This window comes from Mesocricetus auratus, unplaced genomic scaffold (genome assembly GCF_017639785.1).
Source record: "Mesocricetus auratus isolate SY011 unplaced genomic scaffold, BCM_Maur_2.0 Super-Scaffold_100027, whole genome shotgun sequence".
NCBI lineage: Eukaryota > Metazoa > Chordata > Mammalia > Rodentia > Cricetidae > Mesocricetus > Mesocricetus auratus.
In genome coordinates, this window is record NW_024429208.1 from 7,119,039 (window position 1) to 7,137,917 (window position 18,879).

At 50.8% G+C, this 18,879-nt stretch overlaps 1 protein-coding gene across 1 annotated transcript in view; it reads left to right on the forward strand.

The window, feature by feature from the left end:
* The first annotated feature begins 2,368 nt into the window (after window positions 1-2,368).
* Window positions 2,369-18,879, forward strand: part of Umodl1 (uromodulin like 1) — a 47,255-nt gene continuing 30,744 nt past the window's right edge. Inside the window, exons 1-6 of the mRNA XM_040732555.1 lie at window positions 2,369-2,444; window positions 4,795-5,037; window positions 12,430-12,591; window positions 14,141-14,259; window positions 17,230-17,419; window positions 18,723-18,863. Of these exons, the coding sequence (XP_040588489.1) occupies window positions 2,369-2,444; window positions 4,795-5,037; window positions 12,430-12,591; window positions 14,141-14,259; window positions 17,230-17,419; window positions 18,723-18,863 (931 nt within the window). The remainder of the gene's footprint in view (window positions 2,445-4,794; window positions 5,038-12,429; window positions 12,592-14,140; window positions 14,260-17,229; window positions 17,420-18,722; window positions 18,864-18,879) is intronic.

Sequence of the window (18,879 nt, forward strand, 5' to 3'; positions counted from 1 at the left end):
ATTACATAAAAAGTATTAACAGAAGTCAACCATGAGGTGGGTGAATTAATAACTACAGTTTTACAAAACAGAGCTACTATGAATTGTCTGTTTCTCAAGCATGATCTTGCTCGTCAACAATTTCCTGCCATGTATCGTTTTTTACAATATCAGGTCTTACTCACATGATCTATGATCAAATTAATGACTTGTGTAAAGAGATAAACAAAATCTCTCAAGTGACCTTCGAATGCCCATCATGGTTAACATGGCTTTCTCCTTCCCTTGGTCCTTTGTTTGCTACTCTTATAATTATGTTATGCTGGCCTGTAAAGCCTTCAACATTGGTCTCTATTACAGCCACAATTTTCTCCTTAAAAAATAAAAATGGGGGTGATGTAGGAGGCATGGAGATTCTTGTCCTCACAGATAAGCCCTAAGGGAACCTGGGGTGTTAAACACACAAGGTTGTTCCTTCCAAGGAAGGGATGAATAACCTGTTACCCACCCAGAAGTCTAGAAGCGGATGGGATTAATAACCTGGTGACCTTTGCACCCTGTGTGTGGCGAAGACTACAACAGATCTTCCCCCCACCCCTATCATAATCTTGTTTTTCTCCGTCTATCTATATAACCCACCTTTATGGAATGTATCAAATGTACTATACAAAGAGTTCCAATGTAGTCATGCCCAATCCTTATTTAGCCTACTTTATTCTTTAAGGAGATTTATCTAAGTTTTGTCGTAGACACAGGATTGAGTTATCAGTAGGAGAGTTTTCACCAAATTGTGCTGTGCCTAAAATAAACCACTCACAGTCAGACTTTCAAAGTCTGAACCAACACCGGCTACTTAGTCAAGTTGAACCTCACTACCTCCTTGCCTCCTATGGATTTTCACTCTGCTAGCCATTGTGGTCTCAGAGAACCCTGGATATATTTATGCGTGTGAACATGCGTATATTTATGTGAGTGTACAAGTGTGTACACATATATTTATGTATGTATATGTGCATGTTTCTTTATGTGTACATTTGTCTGTTTATGTGTGTGTACATTTGTATATTTAGGTATATTCATGTGGATATGTGTGTGAATGTCTATATTTATGTGTGTGTACATGTGTGTACTTGTGTGTATGTGTCCCTCTGATAGTTTTCAGGTAGCCCGGGCTAGCCTCAAACACCCTATGTAGCACAGAATGACTAAATCCTCTGACCCTTGCTCATCGGCCTCCTAAATCCTGGGGTAACAGACATACACTACCAACCTGGCTTAAGCAGTGCTGGGGTTTGAACCCAGGTGCTTGTGCATCCTAGGCGAGCACTCTGCCAACCGAGCCACGCCCCCAGGTCAGACAGAAACTTTAAAAGTCCATCTCCTGCATAACATGACAACTAATGAATGCAAACACCACCACCGGTATTTCTACCAACTCTCAGGACAGTTCTCCCTGCTTCCATTCCCAGATGTGTTTGTGTCCATATACCCTCACAGGGGCATCTTTGTGTGGGGAATTGTGGGAAGTTGTGTTCTGGACTCTCCCAGCTGAGTTTTGCTTGATGGTACTAAAATGTCCTTGGGTGTGCTGGGCGATGGTGGTGCACACCTTTACACCTTTAATCCCAGCACTCGGGATGCAGGGGCAGGCGGATCTCTGTGAGTTCAGGGACAGCCTGTCTACAAAGCTACACAGAGAAACCCTGTCTTGAAAAACCAACACACACGTGTGTGTGGATATGCCCCAGTCACTGACTTGGCTATTCATCTCCTGCTGTTCATTTCATAATTGCCCATTTTTTAATCCTGCTGGGCACAGAGTGTCTCTTTGAGCACAGCATCTCCAGTCACCGGTTAGGGAGGGACGGCATGGAGCTGACGAAGGTGGCTGTGGCCTCTGAGCCCTATTGTTGAGTGGTATGAAGGCTCTTCCCTGCAGCTGATGTGACACTTTGATGTGGCCCTGTCTTCTCCTGCCAGCCGGGAGCAGCAAGGTAACGGAATACTTGGTGTCCGATGTGGGGAGTCAGATTTGGATCTGAAATGCATTTTCTACGTACAAACAAGATGAGACCCAGTGATGTGGCCGAGGCTGTTAGCCACTCACCTTTCCGAAAAGATGCCATCTGCTCAGAACAAGAATAGGCTCTGACATGCAGGTGCCCCCAGGGAAACAGCCATGGCAGCGGCTGGCGTTAATGAGCGGGCATAAGGGACTGCACCCAGTAAGCGCTCCTCTGAAGTCACTGCCGCCACCAGCAGCACAGGGCACACAAGGGCTCTTTCTTTGGGCTGGGGCAGTTCAGGATCATCTGAGCCTGGCTTAGGACTCAGGTCACTGCAGCAGAGGTCCCAATCCCTGCCTGCACTGCCACTGTCACCAAGGAGGATGTCCAGGACCCTGAGGCTGGCCCTGCTGGCTTTGGCCTGCACTGTGGACCTGGGCCAGGCCAGTGGATTCACAGGTGAGACATCTCGGGGTGAGTCTGGAGAAGGGGCTTCTAGGAGTGGGTCTCAAGAGGACAGTGCCCGCTGGGACCCTGACAGGCCACAATCATCATCTCTGAGGGAGTCTTCCTGTCCTGGCTTGCCACATTGTCTATACCGATTGCAACAGGCTACCGCGGAGCAGGGGAGTGTTCTCAGAAAGAGGGCTTCCCAGGGGGAGCGTGCTTCTGATGCCCAGGGTCCGTGGGGTTGAGACACAGATTTTGAGGCTGGGTTTGGACCTGAAGCCGTACATTTCTGAAGAAATGGATGTGGACAGTGAGATCCAGGTACCCAGCAAGAAGGTCTTGCGTAATTACCGATCAGGGAAGGTCGGCAGGGCGGCGTATGTTCTCAGGTACAGAATTAGAGTGAGGGGTGTAGCAAGGGTGCTAGCCCAAGTGTTAGGAAGAACGTGGTTCACAGAGTTGTTAAAAACACGTTGTGGAGTTGAGGTGCAGCTCAGGGTAGCCAGCATGTGTGAGTCCTGGCTTCTATCCCCAGAACCCCCAAACCAAACGTACACAGCCAATCCCTGTGTTCCTGAAAGCCTAGACTTAAACTTATGAGTCTTTTTTCCCCCTCTTTAAATCTGTCTGACTTGGTTGAGAATTCAGAGACTCATTCCATTTCTGAAGTCGCCTCCATTTTCGTGTCAGGCCCAGGTTGCTTTCTGCCCAGAGGAGGACTTGACTTGGGATTTTGTTTCATGCTGTGTGTATGAACCACAAAGTTTAGTCACAGAAAGAGTGGACCGTTGGGAAGTTCATGGAGATCTATGAGAGTCATGGTCTTCTCACTGTGAGGTCTTCATGTGAGGCCACAGGACAGGGCACAGCCTTCCTTGGGGCTGCCTGCTTGCTCGCTCTTCACCAGGAGAGCCATGGAGTCCCTACTGGCTCATCCCTGTGTGTAAGGTACCATTTCCTGGACTACTTAACCCCACAACTACAGGACATAGAGATTATTTTATGAACGACAGGGCTAGAACCCTGTGAAGTATAACATATTCGTGGGGTCTGCTCCATCCCTGGCATGAAGGAGCCCTCTGAGGAAGGGACTTAAGTATCCCATGCCTTTACCAAAGGGATGGCCAAGGTCCATCTGGCCCTGGTGACAAATGTGAGCACTTGTAGAGTAATGTGAGGCTTAAGGGGTCTAAACTGGGAACCTCGCTCATTCTAGAGCAGTACTCAAAATGTGGGCTGCGACCCATTCTGGGCAAATGACCTTCCCCAGGGCTCGCCTAAGACCATTGAAAACACAGATGTTTACATTACCATTTATAACAGTAGCAAAATTGCAGATATGAAGTTGCACGTGAGTTTCAGGACTCCGAGGCAAAGTGGCCGGTGGCTCCTCTACATTTCCAAGGATCAGGGTCTGTCGCCGAGTGTTGGCCTGGCTCCCTCTGAGGCCATGGGGGCCCCATGTGTTCCAAGTCTGTGGTTTTGATGTGTTTAGAAATCTTTGGCACTGCTTAGCTTGTAGAAGAATTGTCCTGAACTTTTCCTTCTCTGTCTCTCCCTGTCTATCTCGGTCTCTCTCTCTCTCCCTCCCCGTGTGTGTGTGCGTGTGTGTGTGCATGTGTGTGTGTGTGTTCCACCTTCCTTTTTTCCAAAAGTAGCAGTCTTACCATAGCCCACAAAACAAGGCCACCCCCTGGACCCTGGGCTCTGGGATTCTAGTGTTCTTTGGAAGGGCATACCTTGACCCCTAGTGTTTCTGTGACATAAAATGATAAAGATTTCATGGGTTACAGCCCATCATGAAGAGGCAAGAAAATACCATGGGTGTGCAAGTCTTACATACGTTAAATGTTTGATTATTCACATTCTATCTTTAAAGGCTGCCGTTGCCATCCACTGGCCCACAGTAAGTATTTGCTGGGTGACTTTTATCTCTCTGTGGCCCATGTGGCCACACTCAGGGTTATGGAGACCAATAAGTAGGGGAGTCTGCAGCAAGTGGGACCAAAACCAGAGTGGCAATGGGGACACGGTCTATGGTCTTGACCGAGCTGTCACTTGAGTCTAATATCACACTCAAATCCATCCTGGGTGGCTCCTGGCTTTAAACTGGAGGGTTCTCAGCACACGGGTTGATTCCAATGGCTTTGCGTTTATGCAAACAGAGGGATGTTTTTGGTATTTGAAATGGCAAAGGCCAGGGTTGGGACTGGTGGGCTGCTTCTGAGGCCTGTCCAACAGCAGCAATCTCTGTCCACTTGCTGCGGCTGAGGGCGGCCTCTCACACACGTCACGGGTATCTGACCCAGCTCTTCTCCCCCTTGGCTTGCTAACGCATGCTCAACGGTCTCCTTTATAGAAAATGGCCTCTCACTGCTGAGCTACCAGCTGTGCAGCTACCCGGTGACCCGAAAGGTCCAGAAGCTGCAGGAGGTGCAGACCTCCCACACAGCCTACGTGCACTGTGGAGGGTGGATCCCATGGAAGAAGTGTCCCAAGACCGTGTACCGGACCCAGTACCTGGCGGTGGAGGTCCCTGAGTCCAGGAATGTGACTGACTGCTGCCAGGGCTTTGAGCAGCTTGGCTTCTACTGTGTTCTAAGTGAGTCCAGGGTGATGGGGCAGGGTTTGGGGGAGCTGAGCCGCTTTCCCCTGGAGGGAGGAGTTGCTGGGACTGTGTGCAGGTCTGAGGGGTCTCCTAAACTACTAGATCGTTCTCGAACATTGTCGTTCAGTCTTGATGGTACCCCAGGAGCTTCTAGAATACTTTCACAGACCGCCCCCCCCCCAGTTCTGATTCCATAGATCAAGTAAAGTTATCATTTAACACGGGCTGGAGCGACACCCTGGCTGGAGTGCCTCAGTGGCCCTTGGACCTCACTGTACAGCAAGGGCTTCTGGATGTTTTGCACCATGCTGCAGTCTCAGAGCTGGGCTGGAAGTGATCTGAGCCTAGCATGAACATCTGTGGCTTTTATAATGTTGAATGGTTCTAACACAGTGGCATTTGAGACCCAGTGTCCCAAGTGGAGACCGCCCCTTTCCAAGGCTGCTGTGAAACTCTTGTCCCAGCTGAAATCCTAGTCTAGACTCTACTAGAATGAGATGGAGGGCCTGGGCCTCCCGCCTCAATGCCTAGAGGCCCCCATATCCTCCATTCCCTAGTGCAGGCTTGTAGGATGTGCAGGCTGGTTACCAGGTGATCCATATGGCTGCCCTTGTCACAGCTGGAGCTGGGAATAGCAGGGAGTACAGGACCCAGCTCCTAACTTGAGTATCTCTTCTAGCAAAGGTGTGTGTGTGTATGCGTGCGTGCGTGCATGTGTGTGTGTGTGTGTGTGTGTGTGTGTCTAGGTGGTACTTGCTTGTTCTGAGTCAATATCAGATCGGAACAGGCTTCTGTGTAGTAAGAAGGTCCTTGATCACTCATCAAGATGCGTGTGGGAGGGTTCAGAGTCATGGAGTGTCAACTGAGGCCACCCTGAGATGTGAGAGCTGCTGCCCCAGAGTACAAGAAGCACTGGTTTGGCTACTCCAAAGGGGATCTCACATGGCCCATTCCTATGTCCCAGGGCTGGGTCACTAACATGTTAAGGCTATGTGAGGACCCTCCCAACCAAGGGGGCCCGACTCCTCCCGGAATCAGGGTTTGCACTCAATCTGCAGAGTGCAAACTTGTGGAAGACCATCTTGGCTCAATTTGCCAAGCCCTCCTGACTGTGCTCACTCTTCAACCCCCCTTCTGTGTGATGTCATGGGGATGGAATGGCTGACACTTCCACTGCCCTATTTCAAGAGCCAGGCAAGGTTCTGGGTGTGTAGACTTGCTGATCAAGGGGTTAAAGGATAATGCCATCTCCAGGAGGAACCTGTCAGGGCCAGCAGCCATTCTGTCACCCTGCAGGGACACTGAGAGGCCTTCCTATCTGGTGTTTGTCTAAGTTCCTGTCCCGATACCTGCTCCCTTCCCACATTCCCTGTTCTCACTCCAGGGCCCCCTGGCACCAACTCTTGATGCTACTCCAGCTCCTAGCTTGGGCAGTGGCTTCCATTGGGTGTCATCATGGACCTGAAAAGGCCTTGGAGTCCTGACCCTGTGGTTCAGAGGGTGGAGGCTCCGGTGGAATCTGGCAATGGAAGGGTGCGTGTGACCTGGTCCGCCCTCATTTGCCAGTGCTAGCCACACTGTCTCCTAGCTGGGGTTAAGAAGGGTCACATAGCCAAAGGTCAGGGAGGAGGCAATCAGGGGAGGCTGAACCTCAGCTTTCCCCACCCAGTGCCAGCCACGGCAGCCCCCAACCACCTCACCACTGTCTTAAAGACAAAGTGACTCTGGGGTCCCTCCCTATCTGTCTCTCATCCTCTTCCCTCACTGAACTGTTCCTGGGGAAATGTCTGTTGTTGAACTTGAACCCCACCTTTAAACTGTTACTATCTTTAGTTGGGGAGATCATGGGCAGGTTGACCCCAGTTAGAACTCTAGTTATGGCCCCCGGGCTAGGAAGAGAGGCTCACTATGGTGAAGCCCTTGCTCTGGGAGACAGCAGAACCAGGGGATGCTGTGACAGGGGCAGAGCAGGAGGGATGGCTGGTGGTGAGGGAGAGTGGTCCTTGTAGGGTAGAACAGTGCATGGCCCCTTAGGTCTTAGAAGGCCCAGTCAAATAACATGATAAGTGGCTAGAGAGAATTCCAGAGAGAATGGAAGAGGGGAGGACATCAGCATTGACCATGCTCTCCTAACGGAGGTCTTCCTGGGTCACTATGGACAGGACCCAACAGGTCCACCAGTGGGAACACAGTGTGGGAGAGACCATGGCCTGGCAGGCAATGCAACTGGGGTCACACTGGGCCTCGGTCCTGTGACCGCAGTTACATTGTAACTGGGACAGTTGTGTCTGTCACCACAAAGGCAGGAAGATGGGAATAGAAGTTTTACATTGTGTTGTATTCAGAGAGTCAACAGACTGGGGTGGAGGGTGGTTACAGCCCTGAGAGCTGCCTCCCTCTCATGTCTAGCCAGTAAGCTTTGCAGTGATGGGTGAAAGGCAAGCTAATTGTCCTGAGTGGCCATGCCTCTGCCAGGCAGTCAGCCTTGTCCCTGAGATGCAGGTGTCCGTGCCTCCCTCCTTAATGGCTTTGGCGTGCCTCCTTCATTCTGTGGGCATTTGTGCGTAGACACTGTTTTCTTTTTGTTAAGTGACTTCAGAGGCATGGAAAAAACTGTCTGCCCACACCTGTGGTATAGTGCTGTCCCATAGACAGTGTCAAGTCACCAAGGGGATGTCCCTGAGTGCTGAGCTTGATCAACCTTGTACATATTTGTCCAAGGACATATAGATTAGGGATGGGGGTAGGGGCTAACTCAGAACAGTGTATAGTGCTAGGTTATTAATAGCATGCAAACTCTTGCTGCAATATCCAATTAAAAAAAAGAGTGTGCAGTCTTCCCTCCTGTCCCCCATCAAGGACATTTTCCTATTCACCCAGTACAGCCTGCTATAAGAGAGTCTGAAATTTGAGGCCAGTAGTCCCAGTGAGGGTAGCATAGAAGGCATTTCAGGACACAAAGGACATCCGTGATCATGGGAACAGAGGCTCCTCTGTCACCCTCAGAAGCTTCATGGCTTCTCTCCCCTCTTAGAGACTTCCATTCAGGAGAAACTAGGTTCTGCGGTTTCCTTGCAGGGAAGGATTCCAGGATGCTCCAGTATCACAGAGTCAGAAATAGGTTATGGACCACCTTGTCCCTAAGAAAGCATGCTTTACTGGCCATCTTTGAGACATCTGTAGGAAAAGACATGTTTCATTGTTTGCCTTGAGTTGAGAAAGGAGAGGTCTTTGACGTTCTTACCAAGTCAACTATCCTTTTAGGATATAGGGTTAGTCACCAGCCCTAAGCAGGAAGGGGAATTCCCTGTGGCAGTCAGATTGAGACTGAGTTCCAGAACATTGCTTGTGGGCAACCATTGTTAGATCCCCCCCACCTCTCTCTGTGGTGTGTGTGTGTGTGTGTGTGTGTGTGTGTGTGTGTGTGTGTGTGTGTAGCCAAAGAACAACCCAGCACTTGGGAGTCACAGTGTGCCTCACTACACAAGGTTGTTTTTACCTGGCTCCTGAGACTTGATCTCAGGTCCTGGCACTTGTGTGGTAAGCTTGTTACCCATCTCTCCAGCCTGGAGCCAGTTTTTATGGGGTCACCCATATTTTCTCCTTTATTTGCGTAAGTCTCTTTTGGTTTAGAATTGTCTTAGATCTACAGAAAATGTGCCTAGATCCTGCAGATCGGTTTCCTCCATGCCAGCCTCTGTCCTCACTAGGATATGCCCAGCCTCTGTCCTCACTAGGACATGCTTTACAGCCCAGAAGCTCGGAATGTGACTTTGCCCTCCCTCTATCGCCTTTCTGTTGTCTCGGGACACCTTATCCCCCTATCCTCTGGTCTGCTTGGCCCGAGGCCCTTGGTGTTCACAATGTCAGATGGGCAGATGTCTGGCTCTTCACCTGCAGGCTGCACAGAGATTCCTCAGCCCTCACTTGACCTCCAGCTCCCCATAACTTGACGCAGCTCAATCTTTCTCTGGGACCTACACACATTGTATAGCCACCTAGATGATGAGGAAATGAAGGACAAACCCATAGCTTGGAGATAGCAGAGTCACCAATCATGACCTTCAGCCATGTGTATTCAGCAGCAGGATGCAAGGCTCTGGATTCCTGAGCAGGGCCCATGCTACCATGTGTGCTAAGGTTGCTTTGGCTGAGCATCTGTCCTTGGGACTTGCTCCCAACAGAAGTGAGGCCACAATTCTCTTCATTAGCTACAGAAAGTTCTGTAGATCTGGGAGACCCAGGAGGATTATCTCTGAGACTGCAGCATCTCCAGGCTGCCTTTCTACCCCTCCAGGGCCCTGCTAAACTTCCTCTACCCTCATGGGGTGCTGTCTTAGTTACTTTTCTGTTGCTGGGATCAGACACCATGACCAAGGACACTTAGAAAAGAAAGCATTTATTTGGGGCTTACTGTCTCAAAAGTTGTGACCATCGTGACCATCATGATGAGGGGCATGGCGCTGGGCAGGCAGACAGACAGCGCCGGGGCAGTAGCTGAGAGCTCACACCTTGATCCACAAACACATGTCAGAGACAGCCTAACTGGCGGTGGCGTGGGCTTTTGAAATCTCAAAAGTGATACATCCAGCCATATACCTTCTTCAATGCCACACTTCCTAATCCTTCCCAAACAGCTTGACTAGCTGGAGCCTAAGTTTTCAAATATCTGAACCTGTGGGGACCATCCTCACTCAGAGCACCACAGGTGTCTTCAGGTTGGTTAGCATTGTCTAGGGTTCCTGATACTGGAGGGGCCTGGAACAGCACCTCTGGATACTCTGTGGTCTCTGTGGTGCACTGGCAGATACGCGAACCTTTGAATGTGTCTGAGTAGGCACGTCACAGGTTTGAATGAAACCCATGGGGGCATGTGTCTATCACCAGGTGCTGGGCACAAAGACTGCCAAGTCCTCAGCCTTCCTGGCACGAGAGTTTTCCCCACCCCACCCCCACCCTGGCCTTTGCCCTCATGCTCACATCTCAACAAAAGAGTGAGACTTTTGCTCGTCCAAGCCAGCTGCCCCTCCTTGGCTACCCTGGGCAGTCCGCTGTGCTGTATGTGAGCTTCTCTGGGTTCTACCCTCTGGCCAGAATACTCCACTGTCCCCCCAGCAGAGTGTGTCCCCAGGGCATGTCCCTTGGGTTCCAGGTTTGCCTCTTGTGCTCCCTATGTTTGGAAGAGGGCACACTCCCTGGAACCCTGGCCAGTTCCCTGTGGGTCCTATGGGCTCTCAAGTAGTGTCAACCTTTCTAAGAGACCTAAACGCAATTTCCCCTGAAACCCTGCGGTGATGTTCCACAGGGTCTTGTTCACTAAGACTTGACGTCCTGCATGTAGTAGTTCCAGCTGTCTGGCTTTTCGACCCATTGTCCTCACTGCATTCCTGGTTGACCCCGTTGCTGCCCGAAGCTGCACTAATGCCTCATCCACACAGACTGAGTGTGAATGTTCCTGCAGCTGGATAGCTACAGCCTGGCCAGCTGACTTCACTCGGCCCCTGGTGCTGATGCAATGTAGTGAGTACCACAACATCACAACATCTCCACACCAGTGTGGTCGCAAGGCTGTCCTGGACCTTCCCAAGGCTGCTGTCCCCATGGTGTCCTGCCCCCAGACTACTCCCCGGATGTCAGAAGCCACTACAAGGAGAGCCGCTCTGCCACTTGTCCCCAGAGAGCAAGACAGCAAAGGGAAATGAGCTAATGCTAAGGTCCTGGCATTGACTCCAGCTGGGAAGCCAGTTTGGGGGGACTCCAGCAACTCCAGTGCCCACAGTAGCCCAAGGAGCACAAGAGAGGGGGGATGGAGCCGTCAATGTGTCTTAAAGCTTGGGGACACCAAGAGTGTCTCTGTCACCCCGAACCCAAGCCTCCAGGCCGGTCTCACAGGAAGGACCTGGGTGGTACCCCTTCTGTCTCCACTCCACCCATGACGGAGTACCAGATCCCCGTGGCCCTTGACCATCAGGCCTTACCTCAGAGCTGATACATACAGGGCTGTTAAGAGTGTTCCTTGACCCTGGTGCAATCCTCTTCAAAGGGTGACTTTCTCTGAGCTCACCTGGCCCCCCCTTCTAAGGGTTTGCTAGTGTGTTTCTTCTGGAATCCATTTCCTGGAGGTGTGGCGTAGCCATGCATGGGGCCCAGGCACAGAGCAGCTTGTCTGGCTTCTAGTAAGTGCTTAGTAAACATGAGTGTGTGTGTGTGTGTAAGAGTGTGTTAGAGTGTGTGTCTCTGTGTGTGTGAGTGTGTGTGTAAGAGAGAGTGTGTTAGAGTATTGTGTAAGGAAGACAGTGTGTGTTAGTGTGTGAGTGTGTGTCTGTGTATGCGTAAGAGAGTGTGTTAGAGACTGTGTGTATGTGTGTGTAAGGAAGACCATGTGTGTTAGTGTGTTTCTGTGTGTGTAAGAGAGAGTGTGTTAGAGTGTGTGTAAGAGAAAGTGTGTTAGAGTGTGTGTGAGAGAGTGTGTTAGAGTGTGTGTGTAAGGAAGACATGTGTATGTGTGGTAGGTGTGAGAGAGTATGAGTGAGGGGGTGTGAGCGTGTGTGTAAGAGAGTGTGTGTGAGAGTGTGTTAGAGTGTGTGTAAGGAAGACAGTGTGTGTGTGGTCAGTGTTAGAGAGAATGAGTGAGTGTGTGTGAGTGTGTGTGTGTACGTGCAGCTGTTAGGAACAGAAGCAGTGCTGGTCCTAGACGAGGGTGCAGGGCTCAGCAAATGGACTCCTTGGGCTTGAAGTGCCAGTGACTCTTGAGCCCTCCCGTAACCCACCTTGATAGGAAAAGGACAGCGGCATCAGGGCCAGTGTGAGCAGGTCTCCCATAAGGCCAACCAGGGCCCTCTGCCCCACCAAAGACACTCCTGCCCAGGACATGCGCAACCTCTGAAAGTGAACATGGAATCAACTACAGATGTGCCCAGGACTTTCAGTTCGCCCAGGCTGCTGCCTTCATGTGTTTCTGTTGTCACTTTTGTGTCTGTGTGAGTGTGCCACACGTGTGGAATGCCTATGGAAGCCAGAAGAGAGTGTGAGATCCCCTAGAGCTGGAGTTACAGGTGACTGTGAGTCACCGTGTGGGTGCTGGGAACTGAACCTTGGTCTTCTGCAAAAACAGCAAGGACTCTGAGCAGTTGAACCACCTCTCCAACCCCAGTTGCTGCATCTGAGACAGGGTCTTGTGTATCCCAGGGTGACGTCTAGCTTGCCATATAGCTGAGGGTGACCTTGAACTTCTGATTCCCTTGAGCACAGGGATTCCAGCCATGTGCCACCACACCCTGTTCTAACAGGTGCTGGGGACTGAGCCCAGGTCTCCTGTTGGCAGAGCGCTCTGCCAGCTACGCCTACTTTTTTATGCTAATATGGTTAACTTGTATCCGTTACCAGCCCTGAACCGGTCCCAGGAGTTTGCATCAAGACCTGGGGTCTGCCCCACAGCAGAGCCAGAGTCATCTAGACCACCGTGCAGCCTGGACACCGACTGCTCTGGACTTCAGAAGTGCTGCTCCTGGTCAGGGGGCCGCCACTGTGTATCCCCTGCACTCACAGGTAGGGCTGCACTGAGGAGGGTCTCAGGAAGACACTGACCAAGGGGAGGTTCTGGGGTCTTAGCAGCCACAGTTCCCTGGGGAGTCTGTAGCTGGGAGTAGATCAGGGCTCCGCTGTCCCCATGGCTGGTCCCTAGAGCCTCCAGAGAGTTAAATGAGTGGGTAGGCAGCCATGGTGGGCAGAGCCATGGACCTTTGTCTGGCTGGGCAAGGCTAGTGGGTTTGTTGGAGCTGTGTCCCCTGAAGAAACACAGGCCAGGCTGTTCTGCATGGTCTCACGGCCCAGAGCAGCTGCTGGTGGTCTGGCACAGGTGTCCACTCTTCAGGAAAGTTCTATCTGCCCAGAGGCTGTAACTATGGGCAAAGTTGGATCAAAGTTCATAGCTAAAGAAATACAGAAAACAAACATATACACGCACATACACCACATATGCTATATTGTCCTATTAGCATATAGTCATAAAATTAGCATATATAATAGCAAGGATTAATATATCATAATTCTTCTATGTATCAATTATACTCCTGAATTGTAGTTGGCCCTCCATATCCTAGGGTTCTGTATCCAAATTATTTAAAATGTTTGAAAAATGTTTTGTTACCAAAGTGTCCTATACAAGTAGACCTGAAGTGGGCACGTTGGTACTGGACCTATAAGAACATTGATAAATATCACATTCCCTAAACGATCCATATACAAAGACTGACAGGCATTTACAGTTCATATAGCAATATAAGTCATCTAGAGATGGTTAACGATTATGGGAGGAAGTTTGCTTACATGCAAACACATGCTCCACTTTAAGTATTTTTAAATTTTATTCATTTCATTTTTATGTGTATGAGTGGTTTGCCTGCATGTGTGGCACCTGCAAAGGACAGAAGAGGGCATTGGATCCCCTGGTACTGGAGTTACAGATGGTTGTAAGCTGCCATGTGGGTGCTGGAAACAAAACCCAGGTCCTCTAGAAGAGCAGCCAGGGTTCTTAACCACTGTGACATCTCCCTAGCCAGGCTTGTCCGGTTATGTAGGGGATTTGAACATCTGTAGACTTTGATAACCCCCAGAAGTCTCAGAACCCACATTCACCATTACTGAGGGTAGCTGAATAGACTATATATGAATGCTACACGCACTACATGTGACAGCAGATGTCTAGTATGTCGTCATATCTGACACTATTCACCTAGACAGTAGGGGATATCTAAGATAAACAGTGTGACATAGAATATTACATACCATTCTGTCTGCTATCAGTATAAGGAAACTGTGGCAGACTGGACAGATTGTATATTACATTGTAACCAAGGCTGTAGGCTCAACTGTGTTCCAAGGGTCTGTCTTCAAGGGAGGGCCTTTGACTCTCCACTGGTGGGAGCCAGTGGTCTTTGCAGCAACAGGGCAAAGAGGAGGGCAAGCAACAGGAAATTCCCTGCAGGCATTTCATGGGGAAAGTTCATCTCCTGCCTTCCAGGCCTGCTGACCACTGTGGCCTCTTGTGACCCTGCCCTGTCCCCGGGATTGTAACTCACTGGCCTCTGCCCTCCAGGTACACAGAGAACCCTGGTGAGCTGGTACAATGTGACGGTGCTGGTGAAGATGGGCTTTGAGGATCTCCAACGAGAGGACCCTGGCTTCCGGAACCACACTCGCCTGCTCTACTCTTTGGTGAGTGCATTGGTCACGAAAGCCATGTTTCTCCCTGGGCAGATAGGATGGGGTGACATCCCACAGTGTCCTGAGCCAAACTTGAATTCTTAACTAGGGTAAATCAACCTCACCTGTAACCCCAACCCATGGGGCAAGCAGACAGGAAAATCAGGAGTTCAAGGTCATCCACAGCCACGTAGCAAGTTCAAAGTCAGCCTAGGCTGCTTGAGACTCTGTCTCAGAAAAACAAAGCCAAAGACACACACAGAGGAACGGGTGTGATTCCGTGCGTTCTGGCATATGTATCTGAAGCCACACCTGGTATACAGGATGGGGAGGCCTTCTTCTTGAGATAGTCGATTGAGAAGATGAAAAGGGTGTCCTTGTCAGTGTGACCTTGACCCTTCAGTCCCCAAACCCTGAAGTCCTCATTCTCACTTTGTGGAATTCTGGGCTGTTCCATTTGGGCCAGGAGCATCCCCCAGTGTGACAACCAAATGCATCTCCAGTCAGTGTCCCCTGGGGTCAAAGCCACCCTCTTTAGAGAGACCCCTGCATTGAAGTCATACCTACAGACATGTCTTAGTTGCTTCCTGTTAGAATGTCTTTCTATGCCAACACTGTCCTAGACTTGGGGATACTAGGATAGCAGAGCATTCTACCCCCCTGCTGTTGCAGCCTGCTCTTACAGCTGTGACGGGAGCCTGTGCACAGGAGGGCCCAGAGGGGTTGCCGCCCCGCTGCTGGCTCACCACAGTGTAACGAGCCCAGCAAGGGGTGGAGATTTCCACTCTGCTCACCTGGGCTCCACAGATAATGTCCCATGGGTGCAAAAATGAGAATGAGATCCCTCCTTAGTTACTACACCTACCAGCCAGGCAGACGGAACAGACGGGCATGCATGCCTTGCCTTAGACACTAGGAAGTGATGCTGCCCTAGGCGTCTTCTGCAACCTCACCTCTGCCCAGAGCTCCCTGATACCCACTGCTGGAGGGATCCCTGTTTGCTCTTGATTTGTTAAGGAGCTGCCCATCTGGCCTCTAGGAACACAGCTCTGCAGCCAGGACACCGGGGTACAAACGCCAGCCTGGCACCTGCTGTGTGAGCTTGGATAAACCATTTCACCTCTCTGTGCCGCAGATACTCATCCATTCAATACAAATAGTCGTAATTCCATGTGAGGTGGTTTCTGGGGTTTAAATGATTATCTGTGACCGAATGCCTGGCCGAGCAACTCAGGGTTTCTTTGGGCTCACAGTCTGAAGGTGCAGTCCGTGGGAGGATGCCACGTACGTGGCAGGATGGGCCTTCCCACCTCAGCTAGCCTAGCTGAGAAACTCGCTCACAGGCACACTGCGAGACTTGACTCTTGGGTGACTAGACCCTATCAGGTTGATAGAATTAGCAATCACAGCCTGTAAGGTGTTTGTTTGCCGCACTCCCTGACACGCTAGGTCTGAGACAGTGTCGCTCGCATCCATTATTTCTCTAGCCCTGCATGCCTTCCTCCTGAGGGAGCCAGCTTGCCCAGGCAGGCTCCTGGCTGCAGCAGGTGCTGGCTCCATGGCTCCCAACTAAAGGGTTCCAGTGGGGGTAGCTGGGTCTTGGCTTGCCTCCTGAGTTAGTTGCACTTGGTCTCCTGGGGAGGGCTCCGGGTCTCTGCTCCCACAGAGGCGGGTCTGTTTACAAACTTGCTTTGGAGACACCGGGCAGAGTTATGCGGTGCCAACTTGCCTGCTCTCCCCGAGGTCGAGATGCTGAGATACAGGCTAAACTGCAAGAATCCTACAGATAAGCAAAAGAGCGGTCAGTCTAAAAAGAATGATCAGGCAGGACAACAGGAGGCCTTCCCTTCTGGTGTCTGCTTCTTTAACTCTAGATTCCCCTGCTCCTGTCATTAAGTGTAATTCCTACAGGGGAGGGGACTCAGGTCCTGACGCCACAGCTTTGCAGGCAACCTGGGTCTGCCCCAGCAAAGAGTCACTAACAATAGATGGCTTAGCAGAAAGGGTTCTCTATGGCCCCATGGGCTGGAAAGTCTGTGTCAGGGTGTCAGCAGTGTGTTCCTTCTGGAGGCCACCTTCCAAGTGCGAGAATTATAGCTGTGTCTCACTACATCCAGTCTATGAGCTGCTGGGTATCAAACCTGGCTTGTGTGGCCATCTGCCCCCTGGACCTCTTCACATTGTCCTTTATCTGAGTGTGTTCAGCTGTGTCCACGTTTCTCCTTCTGACGGATGGAGATGGGGGGTCTCACTATGTCATCCTGGCTGCTCTCAGACTCCAGGGTTTTGGTGAAATCGCTGCCTCCATCTGGTAGCATAGAGGCATGTGCCATGACACCCAGCTCAGATTTCCACCTTTTGACAAGGGCAACATCAAGGTCCACCCTCAGCTTAGCCAGTCACACCTGTGTCTAACAGAGGCCACATCTGGGCCTGGAGGTCAGGGCTTCACACCTGAGTTTGGGTGGGGCTGGATCTATCAGTAGCAGTGGGGGTTACAGAAGTCGAGGCCATTCTGGTTTTCTGTGCAGGTCACAGGCAGGAAAGATATTTTTTTTCTGTGAAGGCCACAGACATGAAAGATACTGTAGCAGCCCTCCTCCCTCTGTTCTTCCTCCGCCCTGTTCCTCTTCATCTCTTTTGATAATCGCATGTAGCCCAGGCTAGCCTTGAACTCACTAGGTAGCCAAAGATGACCTTGAACTTGATTCTCCTGGCTCCACCCTCCAAGTGCTAGAATTATAATTGGATCTCAGTGCATCCAGTTTATGAGCTGCTGGGTATCAAACCTGGGCTTCCTGCATGCTAGGCAAACACTTGGCCAGCTGAGTCACAACCCCAGCCCCAGTAAAGAGATGTGTGTGTGTGTGTGTGTGTGTGTGTGTGTGTGCACGTGCACTTGTGTGCGTTTCTCGTGTTTCTGAATCCTTCCCCCTACACGGGGTGCCTTTCTGCCATCGATCCTCTGTTTCTACTTCCCAGGTCACCAGTGCCTTGCAGCCTCTGAACCCAGCTGTCCACTACCTGAACTCAACTGGTGGCAGGGACACATTCACCACGGAGTCATGGCTGCTGCTGGGCCTTCCACAGCTCTTGACAGTGGCCAATGTCTCTGCCATGTTGGATGACATGGTGAATCGAGTCTACGAAGTGATCAGCATCCAGGTGCAAGGTGGGCCTGCCCCATGGGGACACTGTCAAGTTGACTCTGTGACCTGATTCTAAAGGCACTGTTACAGCAGGCTAGGCTCAGATGTGGGAGATCTGGTTCTGGCGTGTTGCTCTGCAGAGCATGGACGTGGTTTGGTCATCTTCTGCTCATTGTGGCCCAAACCAAGTTTAAACTCAAGTTCTCATGTGTGGATTTGGGGAATTTGTTTTGCTCTATCAGCTCTTGCCCCCAGCATGCATGCATGCACACGCACGCGCGCCCATACACACACACACACACACACACACACACACGTTTCTTCTACTCTCTTCCCTCTTCCCTAGCAAGCCCATCACCTGCCCATGGTACACCATACTGCAAACCACACATGAAAAACTCAAAATCTAGATGTGACCTTGTTTCAGAAAGAAATTGTGATACCCATGCCAGGAACAGCAACAGCAACAACAAAAACAAACAAACAAAAAAAACAAAACTATGTCAGGGATTGGCAAAGGTTTTTGAAAACACGTGATGGTCTGTCTTTGCTCCGGAGGCCTGCCTCTGGCATGTAGCAGTCACTGGTGTGTGAGCAAGGGGTGGGACTGATAACCTCCTCCTGCTGACGCTGGGAACAGGTGCGGCTAGGCTCCTGGGCAGCCCTGTCCCTGGTGTCAGTCATGTTGGGGGTGGAGCCCATGACCAAAGCACTCATCTTGTGCTTCTGAAAGTGTCCCTCAGCCACTGGCCACAGGCCCGCTCCTGGAGGCCAGTGAGCATGCTTAGTTAGATCCTGTTACAGATGTGGGCTTTCTCTGAGTGCTTTTAGGGAGGTCTTTATTGACGAGGCTTGGTTCCAGAGTGGAGGCTGTCTCTACATGTGGTCATGGTGCAATTGGTTATCTCCATAAATCACATGCATAGAAAGCAGAAGATGCATGGAGACAAATATCTAATAATCACGCACTCAGGGGAAGAGGTAGGTGCTTTGTGAGTGACCATGAGCTTTCCTGCTTATGCTTAAACAAACCTAGCTATGAGGTGACCTGACTTGGTTCCCTTCATTGTGGGAAGTGGCTTTAAGAGAGGCAGGTATCCTGGGACCTTGGATGGGAAGGTGACAGACCCAAGAGTGAAGGCCTGGCCAGCTGGACATGTTAGTGATGTTTCAGATTCTTTTTAGCGCAAGAAACTTCTAGATCTCTTGGTTTTTTTTTTCTTGGGCCCATCATGCTATGACCACAGAGAATTGGGCCAGCCCCAGAGCATTGTGGAGAATGAGGAAGTAGCTGGATGTTACCTCACCCGCCCCTCATTTCCGCAGATGTCAACGAGTGCTTGTACAGTGAGCTCCATGCCTGCCCTGGGGGAGAGCACTGTCTGAACACGGAGGGCTCCTACCAGTGTGTCCCCACCCAGCAGCTGCCCACCTTGCCTTCCCAGCCGCCGAACCACACAGATGAAGGTAATGATGGAGTCTT